The 23786-nt window shown below is 41.6% G+C and overlaps 1 protein-coding gene across 3 annotated transcripts in view; it reads right to left on the minus strand.

Annotated features, from left to right (window-relative positions):
- NUP210L (nucleoporin 210 like) overlaps positions 1-23786 on the minus strand; it is a 171301-nt gene that overhangs the window by 90835 nt on the left and 56680 nt on the right. For all 3 annotated transcript variants that reach the window (XM_031653098.1, XM_031653096.1, XM_031653099.1), the window contains 3 exons: positions 22201-22422; positions 16667-16840; positions 1221-1413 (listed from right to left, as the gene is read on the minus strand). In XM_031653098.1, coding sequence (XP_031508958.1) covers positions 1221-1413; positions 16667-16840; positions 22201-22422 — 589 coding nt within the window. The remainder of the gene's footprint in view (positions 1-1220; positions 1414-16666; positions 16841-22200; positions 22423-23786) is intronic.

Here is a 23786-nt window from a genome sequence, read left to right on the forward strand (position 1 = left end):
TACAAACAAACGGAAGAATATTTCATGCTCATGGATAGGAAGAATCAATATCGTGAAAATGGCCATACTGCTCAAGATAATTTATAGATTCAATGCCACGCCCATCAAGCCACCAATGACTTTCTTCACAGAATTGGAAAAGTTCATATAGAACCAAAAAAGAGCCCACATGGCCAAGACAATTCTAAGCCAAAAGAACAAAGCTGGAGGCATCGCGCTACCTGACTTCAAACTATACTACAAGCCTACAGTAACCAAAACAGAGATATATCTCTGTTGTTTGGTACTTGTACCAAAATGGAGATATAGACCAATGGAACAGAACAGAGGCCTCAGAAATAACACCACACATTTACAACCATCTGATCTTTGACAAACCTGACAAAAACAAGAAATGGGGAAAGAATTCCCTATTTAATAAATGGTGCTGGGAAAATTGGCTAGCCATATGCAGAAAGCTGAAACTGGGCTGGACGTGGTGGCTCACACCTGTAATCCCAGCACTTTGGGAGGCTGAGGCAGGTGGATCACGAGGTCCGGAGATCGAGACCTGGCTAACATGGTGAAACCCCATGTCTACTAAAAAAAAAAAAAAAAAAAAAAAAAAAAAAAAAAAATTAGCCAGGTGCAGTGGCAGGCGCCTGTAGTCCCAGCTACTCGGGAGGCTGAGGCAGGAGAATGGCATGAACCCTGGAAGTGGAGCTTGCAGTGAGCCGAGAGCGTGCCACTGCACTCCAGCCTGGGTGACTGAGCAAGGCTCCGTCTAAAAAAAAAAAAGAAAAAAAAAAAAAAAGAAAATGTGGCACATATACTCCATGGAATATTATGCAGCCATGAAAAGGATGAGTTCGTGTCCTTTGTAGGGACATGGATGAAGCTGGAAACCATCATTCTGAGCAAACTATCGCAAGGACAGAAAACCAAACACCGCATGTTCTCACTCCTAGGTGGGAACTGAACAATGAGAACACTTGGACACAGGGCGGGGAACATCACACACCAGGGCCTGTCATGGGGTGAGGGGATGGGGGAGTGATAGCATTAGGAGAAATACCTAAGGTAAATGACAAGTTAATGGGTGCAGCAAACCAATGTGGCACATGTATATGTATGTAACAAACCTGCACATTGTGCACATGTACCCTAGAACTTAAAGTCAAAAAAAAAAAAAAAAAAGAAACACTCAGGTATACCAAAAGACTTGTATATTTTCACAATACCATGTAACCGGGTCTGCCCACTGCCATCATCTTTTGCTACCATTTCCACTGATTTATAATCTTCGAAATGGGCTAGTGTTTCATTGGAGGATTTCCATTCTAGCATTAGTGAACTGAAATTATCAAACTTTCTCCTATGTTGATCAAACACTGCTAGTTCCAGGACTGTGTCCCTCAGTCTTGACACAGGAATCTGCATTAAAATAAAAAGTAATAAAACAAAAATTTAAAAATCAATAGCTTAAGAGCTAGTAAGACATCTCTAAAACTAGGGATTGAGTTTTCTCTCAATATTTTTACCTTAACAATTTGCAAACTTTTGCTATTGAAAGAACAATATAATAATTACCTATATACACACACTTCACCTGGATTCACCAGTTCTTAACATTTAGTTACATTTGCCTTTTCTCTCTCTCCCTCTCCTTCCTCACCTTCCATATATGGATGTTATTTGTTTTGTTGATGTAGGCATCATTGCACTTCACCCCTAAGTATTTCAGCATGTATCCTAAGAATACGAGAACATTCTGCTATGTAAGAAACAGGTATCACACATAATAATATTAACACTAATTCAATGTCAGCAAATGTATAGTCAATATTTTCATTTCCCAAAACATCCCCCCAAAATGTTTTTAAATGTTTTTTAGTTTGGATCTAGAAGTTAATTAAGGTGTATGTATGCATTGTATTTGTTTACCTCTTTAGTATATTTTAATCTAGAAAAGGCACATTTGCCCTTTTTTGTTATTGTGTTTCATGGTATTGAATTTTTTGTAAAGTCCAGGCCAGTTTTTGTTTTGTTTTTTTGAGACAGGGTCTCTCTCTGTTGCATGGGCTGAAGCACAGCAGTGTGACCATGGCTCATTACAGCCTCAACCTCCCAGGCTCAAGTCATCCTCCCAATTCAGTCGCCTGAGTAGCTAGGACTACGGGTGTATGCCACCACACCTGGATAATTTTTTAAATTTTATTAATTTTAATTTCAATTTATTTTTAAATTTTTTTTTCCATAGGTTTTTGGGGAACAGGTGGTATTTGGTTACAAGAGTAAGTTCTTTAGTGATGATTTGTGAGATTCTGGTGCACCCATCACCCAAGAAGTATACAGTGGACCCGACTTGTAGTCTCTTATTTCTTACCCCTCTCCACCTTTCCCCCGAGTCCCAAAGTCTATTGTGCCATTCTTTTACCTTTGCATCCTCATAGTTTAGCTCCCACTTATGAGTAAGAGCATACAATGTTTGGTTTTCCATTCCTGAGCTACTTCACTTAGAATAATAGTCTCCAATCCCATCCAGGTTGCTGCAAATGCCATCAATTCCTTCCTTTTTTTTTTTTTGAGATGGAGTCTTGCTCTGTTGCCCAGGCTGGAGTGCAGTGGCACAGTCTTGGCTCACTGCAACCTCTGCCTCCTGGGTTCAAGCACTTCTCCTGCCTCAGTCTCCCGAGTAGCTGGGATTACAGGTGCGTGCCACTATGCCCGGCTAATTTTTTTGTATTTTTAGTGGAGACGGGATTTCACTGTGTTAGCCAGGATGGTCTTGATCTCCTGACCTCGTGATCTGCCTGCCTCGGCCGCCCAAAGTGCTGGGAATACAGGCGTGAGCCACTACACCCGGCCCTAATTCATTCTTTTTTATGGCTGAGTAGTATTCCATCATGCATGTGTGCGTGTGTGTGTATCACAATTTCTTTATCCACTCGTTGATTGATGGGCATCTCAGTTGGTTCCACATCTTTGCAATTGCAAATTGTGCTGCTATAAACATGTGTGTGCAAGTATCTTTTTCGTATAATGACTTCTTTTCCTCTGGGTAGATACCCAGTAGTGGGATTGCTGGATCAAATGGTAGTTTTACTTTTAGTTCTTTAAGGAATCTCCACACTGTTTTCCATAGTGGTCATACTAGTTTACATTCTTACCAGCAGCGGAGGAGTGTTCCGTGTTCACCGTATCTACACCAACGTCTATTATTTTTTGATTTTTTAAATTATGGCCATTTTTTTTTTTTTTTTTTGAGATGGAGTCTGGCTCTGCTGCCCAGGCTGGAGTGCGGTGGTGAGATCTTGTCTCACTGCAAGCTCCGCCTGCTGGGTTCAGGCCATTCTTCTGCTTCCGCCTCCTAAGTAGCTGGGACTACACGCGCCTGCCGCCATGCCTGGCTGATTTTTTGTATTTTTAGTAGAGACGGGGTTTCACCGTGTTAGCCAGCATGGTCTTGATCTCCTGACCTTGTGATCTGCCCGCCTCGGCCTCCCAAAGTGCTGGGATTACAAGCGTGAGCCACTGCGCCCAGCAATTATGGCCATTCTTGCAAATAAAAGCATAAAGTGGGGAAATGGCACCCTATTTAACAAATGGTACTGGGATAAATTGGCAAGCCACATGTAGGAGAATGAAACTGGGTCCTCATCCCTCACCTTATACAAAAATCAATGCGAGATGGATCAAGGACTTAAATCTAAGACTTGAAACTACAAAAATTCTAGAAGACAACATTGGAAAAAACCTTCTAGATACTGGCTGAGGTAAGGATTTCATGACCAAGAACCCAAAAGCAAATGCAATTAAAACAAAGATAAATAGCTGGAACTTAATTAAACTAAAGAGCTTTTGCACAGCAAAAGGAACAGTCAGCAGAGTAAACAGACAACCCACACAGTGGGAGAAAATCTTCACGATCTATACATCTGACAAAGGACTAATATCCAGAATCTACAATGAACTTCAACAAATTAGCAAGAAAAAACCAATCTCATCAAAAAGTGGGCTGAGAACATGAAGAGACAATTCTCAAAAGAAGATATACAAATGGACAACAAACATGAAAAAATGCTCAGCATCACTAATGATCAGGGAAATGCAAATCAAAACCACAATGCGATATCACCTTACTGCTGCAAGAATTTTTTTATTTTTTGTGGAGATGGGGTCTCACTGTGTTGCCAGGGCCGGTCTTGAACTCCTGGGCTCAAGCAATCCTCCCACCTCGGCCTCCCAAAGTGTGAAACCCGCATCTCTACAAAAAATAAAAAAGATTAGTCACGTATGATGGTGTGCACCTGTAGTTGCAGCTACTCAAGAAACTGAGGTGGAAGGATCGCTTGAGCCCAAGTTCAAGGTTACAGTGAGCTATGATTGCACCACTGCCCTCTACCCTACGTGACAGAGTGAGACCATCTCAAATAAATAAATAAGGACCAGGCATGGTGGTTCACATCTGTAATCCCAGCACTTTGGGATGCCAAGGTGGGCGGATCACTTGAGGTCAGGAGTTCGAGACCAGCCTGGCTAACATGGCGAAACCCTGTCTCTACTAAAAATACAAAAATTAACCAGGCATGGTTAATTACAGGCATGGTGTGTGCCTGTAATCCCAGCTACTCAGGAGGCTGAGGCACGAGAATCGCTTGAACCTGGGATGTGGAGGTTGCAGTTAGCCGAGAATGCACCACTGCACTCCAGCCTGGGCGACAGAGTGAGACTCTGTCTCAATGAATGAATGAATAAATAAATAAATAAATAAATAAATAAATAAATAAATAAATTCAATGTTATACTAGAGCAAGCTCATAGGTAAGCTGATTGTTAGCATCTCTTTACAACTCTGAATAGTGATATCATATTGGTAATCTGAAATTGGCCATGACGGGAATATTCACACCATAGAATTTGGCACATGTTACAAATTGGGTCCCCCTTAGTATTTTTTTTTTTTGGAGAGTCTGTTAAAAATTTACTTGCACATAATATCAGGTTGCACCACTATTAGTGATGCCAAATTTGATGATCTGCTGAAGGTGGTGATTGCCACTGGAGATCTCTCCAGTATAAAGGTATGGTTTCCCCTGTGTGAGTGATAATTTGAAATCTTGAGACTATCCCATTTCCCAACAAGCTTTCACCTACTAGTCTTAATATCCATTGATGATCTTTGCCAGGACCAATTATTACAAGGAGGATTACAAAATCATAAATTTCTAATTCTATGATTCATTTTATATAAGCTGGTATTTTCCTGGAAAAGAGCATCCTTTTTTCTCTTCCATCCTCCTTCTCTTCCTTCCTTCCTCAATTCATTTCTCTTCTCTTTCTCCCTCCTTCTGTCTCTCTTTCTTCCTTCATTTTCCTCTTATAATCTTGAGCATCACTATGGGATCATGTTTTTGTTTTTTTTTTTGTTTTGTTTTTTGTTTTGAGACGGAGATCTCACTCTGTCACCCAGGCTGGAATGCAGTGGCATGATCTCGGCCCAATGCAACCTCCGCCTCCCCAGTTCAAGTGATTCTCCTGCCTCAGCCTCCCGAGTAGCTGGGACTACAGGCGCCCACCACTACGCCTGGCTAATTTTTTGAGTATTTTTAGTAGAGGCGGGGTTTCACTATGTTGGCCAGGCTGGTTTCGAACTCCTGACCTTGTGATCCACCCGCTTCGGCTTCCCAAAGTGCTGGGATTACAGGAGTGAGCCACCGCACCCGGCTGGGATCATTAATTTTAAGTTGATATTTCTGTCATTATTTTTTAAAAGATATTTAAGGGGTACAAATGCAGATTTCTTACATGCATGTATGACATAGTGGTGAAGTCTGGGCTTTTACTGTAGTAAACATTGTACTCAACAGGTAATTTTTCAACCCTCTGCCATTATTTTTTGGATGCTCAAATTATCTACAATTTGGACAGCAGGGGTCCCTTCAAGTCAGCTTCTTTTTGAGAAGTCACCATTACTCTTTGAGTGCTTCTTTGCTTTCTAACACAAGTTGTTTCAGAATCACTGTGCACTTTCCCTACTGAGCTGGAATCAACTAGTTCTCCAAAATGCTCTGATTCCTTTAAATGGGGACTAGTGTTTAGAAACCAAGATGTTTGTACATCACTGTTGGGGTGTAGGCCCTTTCAGTGAACAGAGCTTGTAAATAAAATTTGTTTAAAAAAAGTATCATAAGTTGTACAGCAATTTTAAAACATGTCTGTAAACTCTCTCATATATGTGAGACATACACATACATATATACACACACACATATACACATTCTTTGACAAGATGACTCAATGACTCAACATCATAAATATCCCACTTATTCCAAGTTAATAAATAAATTTAACATAATCTCAATAAAAATACCAGGAACACAAATAAATATTTACAATAATTAGCTGTCCATGAAGCTAATTAAGCAGAGACTTTTAGTAGCTACACAGGTCAAAGAGTACAGATGTTACAGAACTAGTTCAGAAAAGTCACTAAATAAATGTTCTCAGCAAAAACAAAAAAACACAAGCAACCACAAAAGCAGGGGAGGGGAAGAAGCTTATTTCAGAGTTGCTACATTACATTATACTAAATGTTGAGTTTTTAACAAAAGATTATTAGAAATGTAAAGAAATAAGTATGACCATACATGAGAATAAAAGCGGTTTCCATAGAAACTGTCCTTGAGAATGCCCAGACATTGAGCTTACAAGACAAATACTTCTTTTTTCTTTTCTTTTCTCTTTTTTTCTTTTTTGAGATGGAGTCTCACTTCATTGCCCAGGCTGGAGTGCAGTGATGCAATCGTAGCTCACCGCATCCTGTGCCTCCTGGACTCAAGCAATCCTCCCACCTCAGCCTCCCAAGTAGCTGGGACTGCAGGCATACACCACCATGCATGGCTAATTTTTGTATTTTTGTAGAGACAGGGTTTTGCCATGTCACTCAGGCTGGTCTTGAACTCCCGAACTCAAAGGATCTGTCCACCCCGGCCTCCCAAAGTGTTGGAATTACAGGTATGAGCCACCATGCCTGGGCCAGACAAAGACTTCTTTTTTATTTTTTGAGACAGAGTCTCACTCTGTCACCAGGCTGGAGTGCAGTGGCACGATCTTGGCTCACTGCAACCTCCATCTCCCGGGTTCAAGTGATTCTCTTGTCTCAGCCTCCCAAGTAGCTGGGACTACAGGCATGCGCCACCATGCCTGGCTAATTTTTGTATTCTTAGTAGAGACGGGGTTTCATCAGATTGGCCAGGATAGTCTTGAACTCCTGACCTCATGATCCACTCACCTCAGCTTCCAAAAGTGCTGGGATTACAGGCGTGAGCCACTGCGCCCAGCCAAAGACTTCTAATTAACTTTACTGTCCAAAGAACTAAAGGTATTCATGTTTGAATAACTAAAGGAAAATACAAAAGTGGTATCACATTACATAAAGAATACCAATAAAGAGATAGAAGTCATAACAAAAAAGAACCAAAAAGAAATTCTGGGCCGGGCGTGGTGGCTCAAGCCTGTAATCCCAGCACTTTGGGAGGCCGAGACGGGCGGATCACGAGGTCAGGAGATCGAGACCATCCTGGCTAACACGGTGAAACCCTGTCTCTACTAAGAAATACAAAAAACTAGCCGGGCGAGGTGGCGGGCGCCTGTAGTCCCAGCTACTCGGGAGGCTGAGGCCGGAGAATGGCGTGAACCCGGGAGGCGGAGCTTGTAGTGAGCTGAGATCCGGCCACTGCACTCTAGCCTGGGCTACAGAGCCAGACTCCGTCTCAAAAAAAAAAAAAAAAAAAAAGAAATTCTGAAGTTGAAAAGTACAATAATTGAAACAAAAAATTAACTAGAGGAATTCAACAGCAGATTTGAACAGGCTGAAGAAAGAATTGGAGAACTTGAAGATAGGTCAACTGAGATTATCCAGTCTGATGAATAAAAAGAAAAAAGAATGAAAAAAAAAGAACAAACATCAGAGACCTGTGGAACACCATCACGTGTATCAGTATATGCAAAAAGGGAGTGCTAGAAGGAGAGGAGATAGAAGAATAGAGGAAGAAAGAATATTTGAAGAAATAATGGCCAAAACTTACCAAATTGATGAAAAACATTAATCTAAACATTCAAGAAGCTCAAACAACATCAAGTAGAATAAATTCAAAAAGCTTTACATCTAAACACATCATAATCCATCTGTCCAGAGTCAAAGATAGAATCATAAAAACAGAAAGGGAAGGGATTCACCCCTCATTAAGGGATCTTCCATGGGATCAATAGCTGATCTTCCATTAGAAACCATGAGGACCAGAAGGCAGTGAGATGACACACTCAAAATGAAAGAAAAAGGGCCAGGTGTGGTGGCTCACACTTGTAACCCTAGCACTTTAGGGGGCTGAGGCAGGTGGATTGCCTGAGCTCAGGAGTTCGAGACCAGCCTGGGCAGCATAATGAAACCCCATCTCTACTAAAGATTTTTTTGGTTGCTGTTATTTATTATTTATTTTTGAGATGGTCTTGCTCTGTCACCTAGGCAGGAGTGCAGTGGTGCCATCTCTGCTCACTGCAACCTCTGCCTCCTGGGTTCAAGTGATTTTCCTCAGACTCTCCTCCCAAGCAGTTGAGACTACAGGTGCACGCCACCATGCTTGGGACATTTTTTGGTATTTTTAGTAGAGACAGGGTTTCACCATATTGGTCAGGCTGGTCTCAAATTCCTGACCTCAAGTGACCCGCCTGCCTCAGCCTCCCAAAGTGCTGGGATTATAGGTATGAGCCACTGTGCCCAGCCACTTCTTTCTCCTTTTTCTTTCTTTTTTTTTTTTTGAGATGGAGTCTTGCTCTGTCACCGAGGCTGGAGTGCAATGGCACAATCTTGGCTCACTGCAACCTCCGCCTCCCAGGTTCAAACGATTCTCCTGCCTCAGCCTCCCAAGTAATTGGGATTACAGGCATGCACCACCATGCCTGGCTCCTTTTTGTATTTTTAGTAGAGGTGGGGTTTCGCCATGTTTGCCAGGCTGGTCTCAAACTCCTGATCTCAGCCCCTTGACTGCCCCATTCCACAAGCCACAGTAACTACAGTCCTAAGACAGAGGGACCCCTTGGGTGGGGACCCTGCCTGGAGTGGCGCCCAGGCATTTAAAATTAGCTGAGTGTAATAGCACGCACTTGTGGTCCCAGCTCCTCGAGAAGCTGAGGTGGGAGGATCACTTGAGCCCAGGAAGTGAGGCTGCAGTGAGCCATAATCATGCCATTGCACTCAGCCCGGGCAACAGAGTGACACCCTGTCTCAAAAAACAAAAAACAAAACAAAACATTGGACACCAAATCTCAGTGGAATTTCCTGTTTGGTAAGCACATTGATGTCTTCCACCTGATATGTTTTCACCACATCCTAACTCCATGGAGAGGGCATGGAAGCTCCGTGTCTGGGACTCTCTGAAGATCTTTCTCAAAGGATACAAAAGGATTTGTATCCTTTATAATGAAACTGTGAGTCATTCTAACAAACTACCAAACTTGGTCAGAAGTGTGCGTGGCCTGTGAGTCCCTCAATTTGCAGCTATCATCCAAAATGAGGGCAGTCTTGTTGGGAACTGCGCCCTGAAAACTGTGGAGTCTGAGCTAACTGCATATTGGTGTCAGAATTGCATTGTGGTATTGCCAAGGGTCACTCTATTAAAAAGATATAACGATTGTAAATGCATATGTACCTAATAACAGAGCCTCAAAATACATGAAGCAAAACCTGACAGAATTGAGGAAGAAACAGACAATTCAATAATATTTGGAGAGAGCTTGTAGATAGTTGAACAGGTGGAGATTCCCAGAGGATGGCATGCCGAGGGAGGGCATGGAAGCTCAACACCCCATTCCTATACCTCACCCTATGTATCTCTTCATCTGTGTCCTTTACAATATCCTTTATATATAAACTGGTAAACATAAGTAAATATTTCCCTGAGTTCTATGAGTCACTTTGTGTCCGTAATTGGTTCCTTCCGGTGGGTTCTTGGTCTCGCTGACTTCAAGAATGAAGCCGCAGACCCTTGCAGTGAGTGTTACAGTTCTTAAAGATGACCCTTGCAGTGAGTGTTACAGTTCTTAAAGATGGTGTGTCTGGAGTTTGTTCCTTCAGGTGATCAGATGTGTCTGGAATTTCTTCCTTCTGATGGGTTCGTGGTCTCGCTGACTTCAGGAGTGAAGCTGCAGACCTTCGTCCTAAAGCTTTTAAAGATGGCGCGTCTGGAGTTGTTCATTCCTCCCAGTGGGTTCGTGGTCTCCCTGGCTTCAGGAATGAAGCTGCAGACCTTTGTGGTGAGTGTTACAGCTCATAAAGGTAGTGCAGACCCAAAGAGTGAGCAGCAGCAAGATTTATTGTGAAGAGCAAAAGAACAAAGATTACACAGCCTGGAAAGGGACCTGAGTGTGTGGTGCCGCTGGCTCGGGGCCAGCTTTTATTCCCTTATTCGGCCCCTCCCATGTCCTGCCGATTAGCCCATTTTACAGAGTGCTGATTGGTCCGTTTTTACAACGTGCTGATTGGTGCATTTACAAACCTTTAGACACAGAGCACTGATTGGTGCGTTTACAAACCTTTAGCTAGACACAGAGCCCTGATTGGTGTGTTTACAATCCTTTAGCTAGACAGAAAAGTTCTCCAAGTCCCCACCCGACCCAAAAGCCCAGCCAGCTTCACCTCTCAACTTCAGCAAATTAATTGAACCCAAAGAGGAGGTCAGGGGAACCCCAACTTGAGGCCAATTGGTCAGAAGTTCTGGAGGCCTGCATTTGCAACTTGTGTCTTAGGGGGGGCAGCCTTGGGGACTGAGCCCTCAACCTGTGAAATTTAACAGTAGCTCCGGGTAGATAGTGACAGAATTGAATTGGAGGACACCCAGCTGGTGTCTGCTGCTTGATACGTGGGGAAAAACGCATACATTTGGTTACAGGAGTCTTCTTTTTTCTTCTTCCCTCTCTCATATTTTTCATGAAACAGAAATCTTCTGTGTTAATGATTGTGGTGGTGTGAGAGCAGAGGAAAAACATAGTTTGAGAGTTTTTTGCGAACAATTGGTGTGAATGAGGTGGGATTTGATAAAATGGCACTGTGGCACAGAAACATGTGGTTTGGGACGAGAAAGGATGAAAGGATGGGGGATGAGGAACCTTTAATTCCTGGGTGGCTACCTTGTTATCCATGGTATGAAACTGCAGCTGTGCTGTGTTCAGTTACTAAGGGTAAAAGTTAACCAGTGCAATTTAGAGATGGTGGTAGACTCAACAGGGTGGTAAACGCTGTTGTTTTTCTTTCCTTTTTTTTTTTTTTTTTTTGAGACAGGGTCTCACCCTGTCACCCAGGCTGGAGTACAGTGGCACAGTCTTGGCTTACTGGAGCTTCCACTTCTCAGGCTCAAGCAATCTCCCCACTTTAGCCTACCCAGTAGCTGAGACTACAGGAGCACGTTACCATGCTTGGCTAATTTTTAATTTTTTTTTTTTTTTTTTGAGACAGCGTCTTGCTTTGTTGCCCAAACTGCAGTGCAGTGGTGTGATCTCGGTTCACTGCAACCTCCGTCTCCTGGGTTCAAGCGATTCTCATACCTCGGCCCCTGAGTAGCTGGACTCACAGGCATGTGCCACCACACCTAGTTTTTGTATTTTTAGGTTTCACCACGTTGGCCAGGCTGGTCTCGAACTTCTGACCTCAAGTGATCCCCCCGCATCAGCCTCCCAAAGTGCTGGGATTATAGGCATGAGCCACCACACCCAGCCTTAAATTTTTTGTAGAGACAAGGTCTCATTATATTGCCCAGGCTGGTTGAGACCCTGTTTTATTTATTTATTTATTTTTTAAATTTTGTCTATTTATTTATTTATTTATTTATTTTGAGACCAGGTTATGAGACTGGCTAAGTTTTGTATTTTTGGTAGAGATAGGTTTTGCCATGTTGCCCAGCTGGTCTCCAACTCCTGGGCTCAAGTGATCCACCTGCCTTGGCCTTCCAAAGTCCTGGGATTACAGGCATAAGCCACTGCATCCATCCGGGACCCACATTTCTTTAAAAAAAAAAAAAAAAAAGAGGGGGGATTTAAATTTAAAAGTATGTTCTCTAACCACAATGGAGTGAAATCAGAAATCAGTAACAGGAAATCTGGAATATTCACAAACGTGTGGAAATTAAACAAAAACACTTCTAAATAACCAATAAGTTACCAGCCACAGCAGCCAGGCTGGTCTTGAACTCCTGACCTCAGATGATCCACCCACTTTGGCCTCCCAAAGTGCTGGGATTACAGGCGTGAGCCACAGCACCTGGACTAAAAATAAAATTAAAGGCCAGGTGCAGTGGCTCGTGCCTGTAATCCTAGCACTTTGGGAGGCTGAGGCAGGTAGATCATGAGGTCAGGAGATTGAGACCATGATGGCTAACATGGTGAAACCCTGCCTCTACTAAAAATAAAAAAAAAAATTAGCTGGACTTGGTGGCGGGTGCCTGTAGTCCCAGCTACTCGGGAGGCTGAGGCAGGAGAATGGTGTGAACCCAGGAGGCAGAGCTTGCAGTGAGCCGAGATCGTGCCACTGCACTCCAGCCTGGGTGACAGAGCAAGACTCCGTCTCAAAATAAATAAATAGATTAATTAATTAATTAAAGAAAAATTCCAATTATGATAACATCAAAAAAGCAAAATATTTAGGAATAAATCTAATGAGTGTAAAACTTGTATACTCTAAACAGGAAACACTGTTGAAAGAAATTAAAGATACGAATAAACAGAAAGACATCCATATTCATAAATCAAAAGACAATATTATCAAAATGGCAATACTCTCCAAACTGATCTACAGAATCAATGCAATCCCTATCATAATCTCTGCTGGCTTCTTTGCAGAAATTGACAAGCTGACCCTAAAAATTTATGTGGAAATGCAAGGGACCCAGAAGAGCCAAAACAATCTTGAAAAAGAACAAAGTTGCAAAATTCATACCTCCCAACCTCAAAACTTACTACAAAGCTACAGTGATCAAGACAGTGTGGTACTGGCATAAAGATGTATAGATCAATAGAACAGATTTCAGAGTCCAGAAATAAACTGTCATGTTTATGATTAATAGATTTGCAACAAGAGTGCCAAGACAACTCAAAGGATAAGAAATAATTGTTTTCACAAATGGTGCTGGGTCAAGTGGATACCAACATGTAAAAAAAATGAAATGAAGCTGGGCACACTGGCTCATGCCTGTAATCCCAGCACTTTGGGAGGCCAAGGCGGGTAGATCATTTGAGATCAGGAATTCGAGACCAGCCTGGCCAACATGGTGAAACCCCGTCTCTACTAAAAATAAAATATTAGCCAGGCGTAGTGGCAGGCACTTGTAATTCCAGCTACTGGGGAGGCTGAGGCATGAGAATAACTCGAACCCAGGAGGCAGAGATTGCAGTGAACCAAGATCACACCACTGCAGTCCAGCCTGGGCAATAGAGCAAGACTCAGTCTCAAAAAAAAAGAAAAAAGAAAAAAGAAAAAAAAAACCAAAACACAAAAATGAAGTTATATCCCTACCTCACACCATAAAAATCAACTCAAAGTGGATCAGAGAGCTAAATGTAAGAGTTAAAACTATAAAACTCATAGAATAAATCAAAGGCATAAATCTTCATGCTCTCAGATTAGGCAATGGTTTCTTAGATATAACACCAAAAGTACAAACAACAACTATAGTAACAAAATTGACAAATCAGAATTCATCAAAGTTAAAAACTTTTGTGCTTCAGAAGATGTCATCAGAAAAGTGAGGCCAAGCATGGTGGTTCATGCCTGTAATCCCAGCACTTTGGGAGGCCAAGGCTGGAGGATCACTTGAGGCCAGGAGTTTGAGACCAGCCTGGGCAATATAGTGAGACCTTGTCTCTACAGAAAAAAAAAAAAAAAAAAAAAAATTAGCTGGGTGTGGTGGCATGTGACTGTAGTCCCAGCCACTTAGGAGGCTGAGGTGAGAGGATAGAGAGCTTGAGCCCAGGAGTTGGAGGTTACAGTGACCTATGATCATGTCACTGCTCTGCAGCTTGAGTGACAAAGTGAGACCCTGTGTCTTAAAAAAAAAAGTAAAAGATAACCTATGTGATGAGGGAACATTTTTGCAAATCATATATCTGAAAAGAGACTTGTATGTAGAATATAAGAAATGAAGAACTCTTACAACTCAATAAAAAGACATATAATTCAATTAAAAATTGACAAAGGATCTGAATATACATTTGTCAAAAGAATATATACAAATGGCCAATAAGCACATAAAAAGATACGCAACATAGTATGGGCATGGTGGCTCACACCTGTAATCCCAGCACTTTGGGAGGCCAAGGCGGGTGGATCACCTGAGGTCAGGAGTTTGAGACCAGCCTGGCCAACATGGTAAAACCCCATTTCTACTAAAAATACAAAAATTAGCCAGGCGTGATAGTGCATGCCTATAATCCCAGCTACTCAGGAGGATGAGGCAGGAGAATCACTTGAACTTGGGGGCTGGAGGTTGCAGTGAGCCGAGATCGCACCACTTCACTCCAGCCTGGGCGAAAAGAGTGAAGCTCCATCTCAAAAAAAAAAAAAAAAAAAAAGATACACAACATAATTAGACAGTGGGAAATACAAATCAAAACCACAATGAGATACCACTTTACACCCACTAGGAAGGCTATAATCAAAATGACACATAATAGCAATTGTTGGCAAGGATATGGAGAAACTGGAAGCCTCATACACTGCTAGTGGAAATGTAAATGGTGCAGCCACTTTGGAAACAGCTGGAAGTTCTTCAAAATGCTAAGCATGGAATTAACATAAAAACCACCAATTCCACTCTTAGCTATATACTCTAGAGAAATGAAGACATATGTTCACATAAAAACTTGTAGATGAATGTTCATGGCAGCATTATTCATAATAGCCAAAGGTGGAAACAACACATATATCCATCAACTGATGGCTGGATAAACAAAATGTAGTATATCTACACAATGGAATATTACTTAGCCATTAAAAATGCACTACTGATACAAGCTTGAAAACATGCTAAATGAAAGAAGCTAGGCACAAAGGACACATATTGTATTATTCCATTCATATGAAATGTCAGAATAGGCAAATCCACAGAGACAGAAAGTCTATTAGTGGTTGCCAGGGGTTGAGAAATGGAGGAAATAGGGAGTGACTGCTAATGGGTATGGAGTTTCTTCCGGAGAAAATGAAAATGATCTGAAGTTAGATAGCAGCGATGGTTGCACAACTTTGATTTGAACATTTTAAAAGGGTGATCTGCTGGGCGCGTTAGCTCACACCTCTAATCCCAGCACTTTGTGAGACTGAGATGGGTGGATCCCTTGAGCCCAGGGGTTCAAGACCAGCCTGCGCAACATGGCGAAACCCCATCTCTACTAAAAATACAAAAAATTAGCCAGCGTGGTGGCACACACCTATAATCCCAGCTAACTGGGAGGTTAAGGTGGGAAAATCACCTGAGGGGGAAGTTGAGGCTGCAGATAGTGCCATGTACTCCAGCCTGGATGACTTGAGTGAGACCCTGTCTCAAAAAAAGAAAAAAAGGGTGAATATATGCTAGTGTAGGTCAATAGGGTGATGGATAATCATGTCTGTAACTTAGTCTCAAATGGTTCAGGGAAAAAGTTCTTTTCTTGCAACTTGTCTGTAAATTTGAATTATTTCAAATGAAAAGAAAAATGCCATTGAATGACAATGATGTTATAGGGGTAACTTTTATTCTACTCCACTCAGAGTGCTTTTAAAAAAGTAACTCCTTCATAAACTTCAAATAATATTTAATGTGAAGTCTGACTCAAAAAAATGAGTTCACAACCTATAACATCCCATACTGTTGTTCTTCATAATAAAAGGCAGTATGGCACAAATAACATGTGCTTTGGAGTCAGACAGAATGTGTTCCTTTCTAGCTTTGTGACTGAGAAAATTAATCGACTTTTAGGAGGCTCAGTTTTCTCATCCAGAAAATGGGAATAACTAATTGATTGCTCTGTTCTGTATAGGCTAAGTAATGACTTCTATGCTCCCAAGCTTGGACCTGTACTCAACATTGTTTATTATATAATATGATGTTCTACTTTCTAGGATAGATAACTCATTTATTTTTCATACCCCATTTCCTACTTAGTAGCTACATTATTGCTTACCACTATTCTTCATGATTGGTTTGGAGAAGAGGTAAATTTTATTACTTATTAATATTGTTAATAAAAGATTTGGTAGCAAAGGATATCAGCAAAATTTGGAAGTTATGTAGTCAGATCTTAATTGTCTGTTGCCATTATCACAAGCTGATTATGTACTTAAGTATAGTAAACAAGTGTAGCCAATTCTAATCTAGTTTAATCACCTCTCCTCAGACACTATCAGAAAATGAGTAATGAATAAAATAATTTATTCAATGTTGATAAGTGGAGAAATGGGGACCTTTGTGCACTGTTGGTAAGAATGTAAGACAGTACAGCTGCTGTGGAAAACGGTATGGCGGTTCCTCAAAAAATTAAAAATAGAATTACCATATGATCTGGCAATTCCACTTCTAGATATATACCCCAAAGAATTCCAGACTATCTCTAAAGCATGGAAGATAAAAGTGCCAACTTAGTTGGAAACATACTCTGTACTTACCAGCTGTTTGTTGTGCTGTGGCAGAGGACATGGCTGGGCACCAGCTGGCACCTTGTATACTGGCGTTACTGACATACTGGCAGGGTGGGCACATATGAAGCGAACCTGCAAAACCTCTACAGCTGGACTAGGGTTCAGGACACCTGGATGATTTCCAATTCGGAATGTGAGAACCTTTAAGGAAATATCAAAGCAAGAGATAATTGTGGGTAGATACTTGATGCCAATATAAATGTGTTAGAATTATTCAAATTCCAGCATAGAGAGTCCCTTTCACATTATAATCTGACAAATCCCTTAAAGACATTATAGTTCTTAATTATCTGTGCTAAAGGGCATTAATAATACCATGAAACTTTGAAAACAAATGGAACATTAAAAAAATCTAGGTCAGGCACAATGGCTCATGCCTATAATCCCAGCACTTTGGGAGGATCACTTGAGTCTAGGAGTTCAAGACCATCTTGGGCAACATAGTAAGACCCCATCTCTACAAAAAATCTAAAAATTAGCGAGGCATGGTGGTGCACGCCTGTAGTCCCAGCTACTTGAGAGACTGAGGCAGGAGGATTCCTTGAACCCAGGAGGTCAAGGCTACAGTGAGCCATGTTCATGCCACTGCACTCTAGTCTGGGCAACACAGTGAGACCCTGTCTAAAAAAAAAAAAAATCTAACTTTGACTGGGTATGGTGGTGTGTACCTGTAATCTCAGCTACTTGGAAGTCTGAGTCAGGAGGATTGCTTGCGCCTAGGAGTTCAAGACCAGCCTGAGCAACATAGTGAGACCCTGTCTCAGAAAAAAAAAAGAATCTAACTTTGACCAATTACTTCAGTCTTTTCCTCCACCAAATATTTTGTTACAAGTTCATAAAAAGTGAAAAAACTAATTTGTGTTTCCACTTATTTCTAGTAGAAGTACTAATGAATAACGGAATGTGGAAACAAAAATAAGTTAGGAAACTTCAAATGGGGGTTAATTAGGCCTGAAATTACTAATAGCTCACTCAACAAACTAGGAAAAGAAGGAAACTATCTTAACATAATAAAAGCCTTATCACAGCTAACATCATACTCAATAGTAGAAGACTGATTCCAAAAATGGGCAAAGGCCCAGTGCGGTGGCTCGCACCTGTAATCCCAGCAATTTGGGAGGCTGAGGTGGGTGGATCACCTGAGGTCAGGAGTTTGAGACCAGCCTGGCTGATATGGTGAAACCCCATCTCTACTAAAAACACAAAAATTAGCCAGGCATGGTGCCACACGTCTGTAGTCCCAGCTACTCGGGAGACTGAGGCAAGAGAATTGCTTGAACCTGGGAGGCAGAGGTTGCAGTGAGCCAAGATCATACCATTGAACTCCAGCCTGGGTGACAAGAATCAAACTCCGTCTCGAAAAAAAGAAAAAAGAAAGAAACTGAAAATAACAAGTATTGGTGAGGTTCTGGAGAAATGGGAACCCTGGTGCACTACTGGTAGGAAAGTAAAATGGTACAGCTGCTGTGGAAAATAGTATGGTGGTTCCTCAGGAAATTAAAAATAGAATTACCATATGATCAAGCAATTCCACTTCTGGGTATATATACCCAAAACAATTAAAAAGCAGGATCTTGAGAGATAGCTGTATTTGTTGACAGCATTATTATTATTATTGCTATTATTATTATTTGAGACAAAGTCTCACCCTGTTGCCCAGGCTGGAGTGCAGTGGCATGATCTTGGCTCACTGTAACCTCCGCCTCCTGTGTTCAAGAGATTCTTGTGACTCATCCTCCTGAGTAGCTAAGACTACAGGCACACACAACCACACCCTGTTAATTTTTGTATTTTCAGTAGAGACAGGGCTTTGCCATGTTGGCCAGGCTGATCTCGAACTCCTGGCCTCAACTGACCCACCTGCTTCAGCCTCCCAAGGTGCTGGGATTACAGGTGTGAGCCACTGTGCCTGGTCAACAGCAGCATTATTCATGATCGCTAAAACCTTACTCTAAGCAACCCAAGTGTCCATCAATGGATGAGTGAATAAGCAAAATTTCTTTTTCTTTTCTTTTTTTTTTTTTTTTTGAGAGTGACTCTTGCTCTATTGCCCAGGCTGGAGTGCAATGGCATGATCTCGGCTCACTGCAATCTCCACCTCCCAGGTTCAAGCAATTCTCCTGCCTCAGCCTCCCAAGTGGCTAGCATTACAGGTGCCCACCACCACGCCCAGCTAAGTTTTGTATTTTTAGTAGAGATGGGGTTTCACCATGTTGGCCAGGCTGGTCTCGAACTCCTGACCTCAAATGATCTGCCCACCTCGGTCTCCCAAAGTGCTGGGATTATAGGCATGAGTCACTGCACCCGGCCGCAAAATTTCATATATACATATATATATATAATTTTATATGTACATATTTTATATATACATATATATATAAAGGAATATTATGCAGCCTTAAAAGGAAGGAAATTCTGACGTATGCTACAATGTGAATAAACCTTGAGAACATTATGTTAAGTGAAATAGGCCAGTCATAAAAAGAAAAATATTATATGTATTCCATTTATATGAGGTACTTAGAGTTGCCAAAATTAGAGACAGAAAGTAGATTAGTGGTTGCCAGGGGCTGGGGTGAAGCAGAAATGGGGAGCTATTCTTTTTTTTTTTTTAAACAAAGTCTCGCTCTGTCACCCAGGCTGGAGTGCAGTGGCGCGATCTCAGCTCACCACAACCTCTGCCTCCCAGGTTCAAACAATTCTTCCGCCTGAGCCTCCTAAGTAGCTGAGATCACAGGCACATGCCACCACACCCGGCTAGTCGTTTTGTTGTTGTTGTTTTTGTTTTGTTTTGTTTTGTTTTAGCAGAGAGGGGTTTCACCATGTTGGCTAGGCTGGTCTCATACTCCTGACCTCAAGTGATCCAGCTGCCTCAGCCTCCCAAAGTGCTAGAATTACAGGCATGAGCCACCACACCCAGCCAGGAGTTATTCTTTAATGGGTATAGAGTTTTAGTATGTTTTGTTTGTTTGTTTTTTGAGATGAGATCTTGCACTGTCACCCAGACTGGAGTGCAGTGACTAGATCATAGCCCACTGTAACCTCAAACTACTGGGCTCAAGTGATCCTTCTGCCTCAGCCTCCCAAGTAGCTAGGACTATAGGTGTCTGCCACGATACCCAGCTAATTTTTTATTTTTTAGTAGGGACAGGGTCTCACTATGTTGCCCAGGCTGGCCTTGAATTCCTGGCCTCAAGTGATCCTCCTGACTTGATTTCCCAAAGTGCTGGGATTACAGGCATGAGTCACTGTGCCCAGCCTTAGAGTTTCAGTTGTATAAGATGAAGAGATGGATGGTAGTGATGGCTGCACAAGATTATGAATGTACATAATACTATTGAACTGTACATTTTAAAAATGATTAAGATGGTAATTTTAGGCCGGGTGCGGTGCCTCATGCCTGTAATCCCAGCACTTTGGGAGTCTGAGGTGGGCAGATCGCCTGAGGTTAGGAGTTCAAGATCAGCCTGACCAACATGAAGAAACCCCATCTCTACTAAAAATACAAAATTAGCCGGGTGTGGTGGCGCATGCCTGTAATCCCAGCTACTCGGGAGGCTGAGGTAGGAGAATCGCTTGAACCCAGGAGGCGGAGGTTGTGGTGAGCCAAGATCGTGCCATTGCACTCCTGCCTGGGCAACAAGAGCAAAACTCCAGCTCAAAAAAAAAAAAAGAAAGAAAGAAAAAAAAGGATGATAATTTTATGTGTATTTTACCACAATAAAAAATTGAGGAGGAAAATAAGTAATTAGCTCTGAAATTACTTATTTTTATTTTTATTTTTTTTGAGACGGAGTCTTGCTCTGTCGCCCAGGCTGGAGTGCTGTGGCCGGATCTCAGCTCACTGCAAGCTCCGCCTCCCGGGTTCCCGCCATTCTCCTGCCTCAGCCTCCCGAGTAGCTGGGACTACAGGCGCCCGCCACCTCGCCCGGCTAGTTTTTTGTATTTTTTAGTAGAGACGGGGTTTCACCGTGTTAGCCAGGATGGTCTCGATCTCCTGACCTCGTGATCCGCCCGTCTCGGCCTCCCAAAGTGCTGGGATTACAGGCTTGAGCCACCGCGCCCGGCCCTGAAATTACTAATAGCTAGTTATATATACAGTAAAGTTCACTACAAATATTAGAAAGAAACCTATGCAGTGAGCTATGATTGTTCCACTACACTCCAGCCTGGGCAGCAGCGTGAGACCCTGTCTCTAAAAGATAAAAATAAATAAATAAAATAAAATAGAATGAAGTTTATGGATTACAGCACAGTTCCTACCAAGTTAAAATCTTACATTGATTTCCTTATGTGCTGGTTAGCTTTGCTGTTTTACAGTCATACCTTGAATTCTCAAGCCCAGTAAAACTGCAAATCTTTGTTACTGATTTTGATAGAAGTACAGCGCAGCTGTGAATGAAAACTATGTAAATCCACCAGTACCTCCAAAAATAATTAAAACTCAGCTGGGCGCAGTGCCTCAAGCCTGTAATCCCAGCACTTTGGGAGGCCAAGGTGGGTGGATCACTTGATTCCAGGAGTTCAAGACCAGCCTGGCCAACATGGTGAAACCCTGTCTATACAAAAAAACAAAAATGGCTGGGCACAGTGGCTCATGCCTGTAATCCTAGCACTTTGGGAGGCCGAGGCAGGCAGATCCCAAGGTCTGGAGTTTGAGACCAGCCTGACCAGTATGGTAAAACCCCGTCTCTACTAAAAATACAAAAATTAGCCAGGCGTGGTGGTGCGCTCCCGTCATCCCAGCTACTCAGGAGGCTGAGGCAGGAGAATCTCTTGAACCCAGAAGGCAGAGGTTGCAGTGAGCCGAGATTGCACCACTGGGCAATCTTGACTCCAGCCTGGGCAACAGAGTGAGACTCCGTCTCAGAAAAAAATTAGCTGGGCATGGTGGTGTGTGCCTATAATCCCAGCTACTCAAGAGGCTGAGGCATGAGAATTGCTTGAACCCAGGAGGCAGAGGCTGCAGTGAGCCGAGATGGTGCACTGCACTCCAACTTAGGCAACAGAGTGAGACCCTGTCTCTAAATAAATAAATAAAAATAATTAAAAATAATTCAACTGATAGAGGGCAATATATTTATTATTCTTATCAGTGTAGATCTAATTAGTTCCTCAAAATTGCTAACCATAAATGATACTTCAAAGTTTCCCTTCCTTGAATTCTTACAGTTGGGAAACTAAATATCCTAAAGTCTACAAAACAAGGAAGTGAATTATAATGATAATGTGGTTGCAAATAATGTGAAATAAGCTCATTACTACAGAAAGAGCTTGTTTAGTTCATGAACTGCTGGAATTCTTGGATGAGCAAATTGAAACCTCTGGGTACATTTTAAGGATAATAAGGTTTTAGAAAAAACAATCCTTTGATCAATAATTAGAATTTTTCTGTTTAGTCCATAAACTAAATTCAGTGGAATCTAAAAAGGAATGGCTGGAAGTACAAAGGATTTGGAGTATTATACTAAAGAAAATGTTATAAAAAACTGTTTTCCTACTTGTTCCCCTAAATCCAGGCATTGGATCCGGTAGATGTACTGGTTCTGTTTTCTCTTAGATGGCAGCCACACTTGTGCTATTCCAATCTTCTCTGTCTTCTCCGCACTCAATTCCAAAAAAAATCGGGAGGGCTCCAAGATCCATGGATGAGGACCCCCTTCAAATACCATTTCCTTCACAGACTGCCATGTCACCAATGCCACTTCCACAGGATTTAGAGCCTGAAGATATTTAAAGAAATTAATCCCTGACAGGTTAGGGAATTCAATCATTTTCTAAAGTGAAACACTAGTTATCTGAATTGCTGCAAATGACGTTAAACTTAATTCCCAAATTAAGAGATATGTATGCCATGCCTCTCACTTGGAATGCTTCTCAACCCTAATCTGGATCCTACCTATCATTTGAATCTAACTGTTAGGTTACTTTATCCATTAATTTGTGTCCAATCATTCTAGACCACACCACTTCTGCATCCTCTAAGCTCTTACAGTATTTATCTGTACCATTCATTTGTACACTGTTCATTTCCTAATGTTATTATATGTATGTCAAATGCTATGTATAAATCTAATAATTTTTGTCGTTTTCTCTAGTTATATAAACTCCTTAAGAGGAGTCAGTATCTTATACCTAATTTGTTTTCGTATTTCTCTTCTTCACTGGGATTTAGTACAATGTTGTGCACAGAAAAGGTATTGTATAAATAACTGCATAAGCATTTTTTTCAGGCTAGAGAATGAAAGATAAGATGCATAAGCATTTTAAACTGATATTTTACTACAGTATCAAAGAACTTCTGCCCTAAAAATATAAAAATAATACATCTATACACTTCACCATATTTCTCCAAGAACTTTATAAACTAAGAAGTAGACAAGATAGGTATTACTCAATTCAGTATAGAGGAGTTGTATCCCATTTATAGATGAGGAAACTGGCATTAGGGGAATGAAGTATTCTCAAATTGTAGGTTATTTTTGTATGGCACACAATGTCCACAACAGTGACTAATTTTTTTTATTATACTTTTAAGTTCTGGGATACAAGTACAGAATGTACAGGTTTGTTACATAGGTATACATGTGCCATGGTGGTTTGCTGCACTCATCAACCCGTCATCTACATTAGGTGTTTCTCATAATGCTGTCCCTCCCCGACTCCCCCACCCCCACAACAGGCCCCGGTGTGTGATGTTCCCCTCCCTGTGTCCATGTGTTCTCATTGTTCAACTCCCACTACAGTTGTTAAAACGAAGTAGAGAGTTTTAAAACTAAATAGAGAGTTGAAGCAATTATTCTAAAAATGTAAGCAAACTATGCTTTTTTTCTGGAACTGTTCAGTCATATTTATTATTGAGTACTATTAAAACTGAACATTCCTATCCCTGATGGTAGTATTCTCTTAAATAATGTGTATATAATTCAATAAATATTCACTTATGAGGATACAGTAATAGAAATTCAAATAAAGTCTTGTCTCACAGGGGAGCCCACAGTCTGGCAGAGACAGACTTAGAGTAGGTAAAGAGTACAATAAGTATTGCAAAAAGACATGTGGCCAGGTGCGGTAGCTCATGCCTGTA

The sequence above is a fragment of the Papio anubis genome, chromosome 1, assembly GCF_008728515.1.
Source record: "Papio anubis isolate 15944 chromosome 1, Panubis1.0, whole genome shotgun sequence".
Lineage (NCBI taxonomy): Eukaryota > Metazoa > Chordata > Mammalia > Primates > Cercopithecidae > Papio > Papio anubis.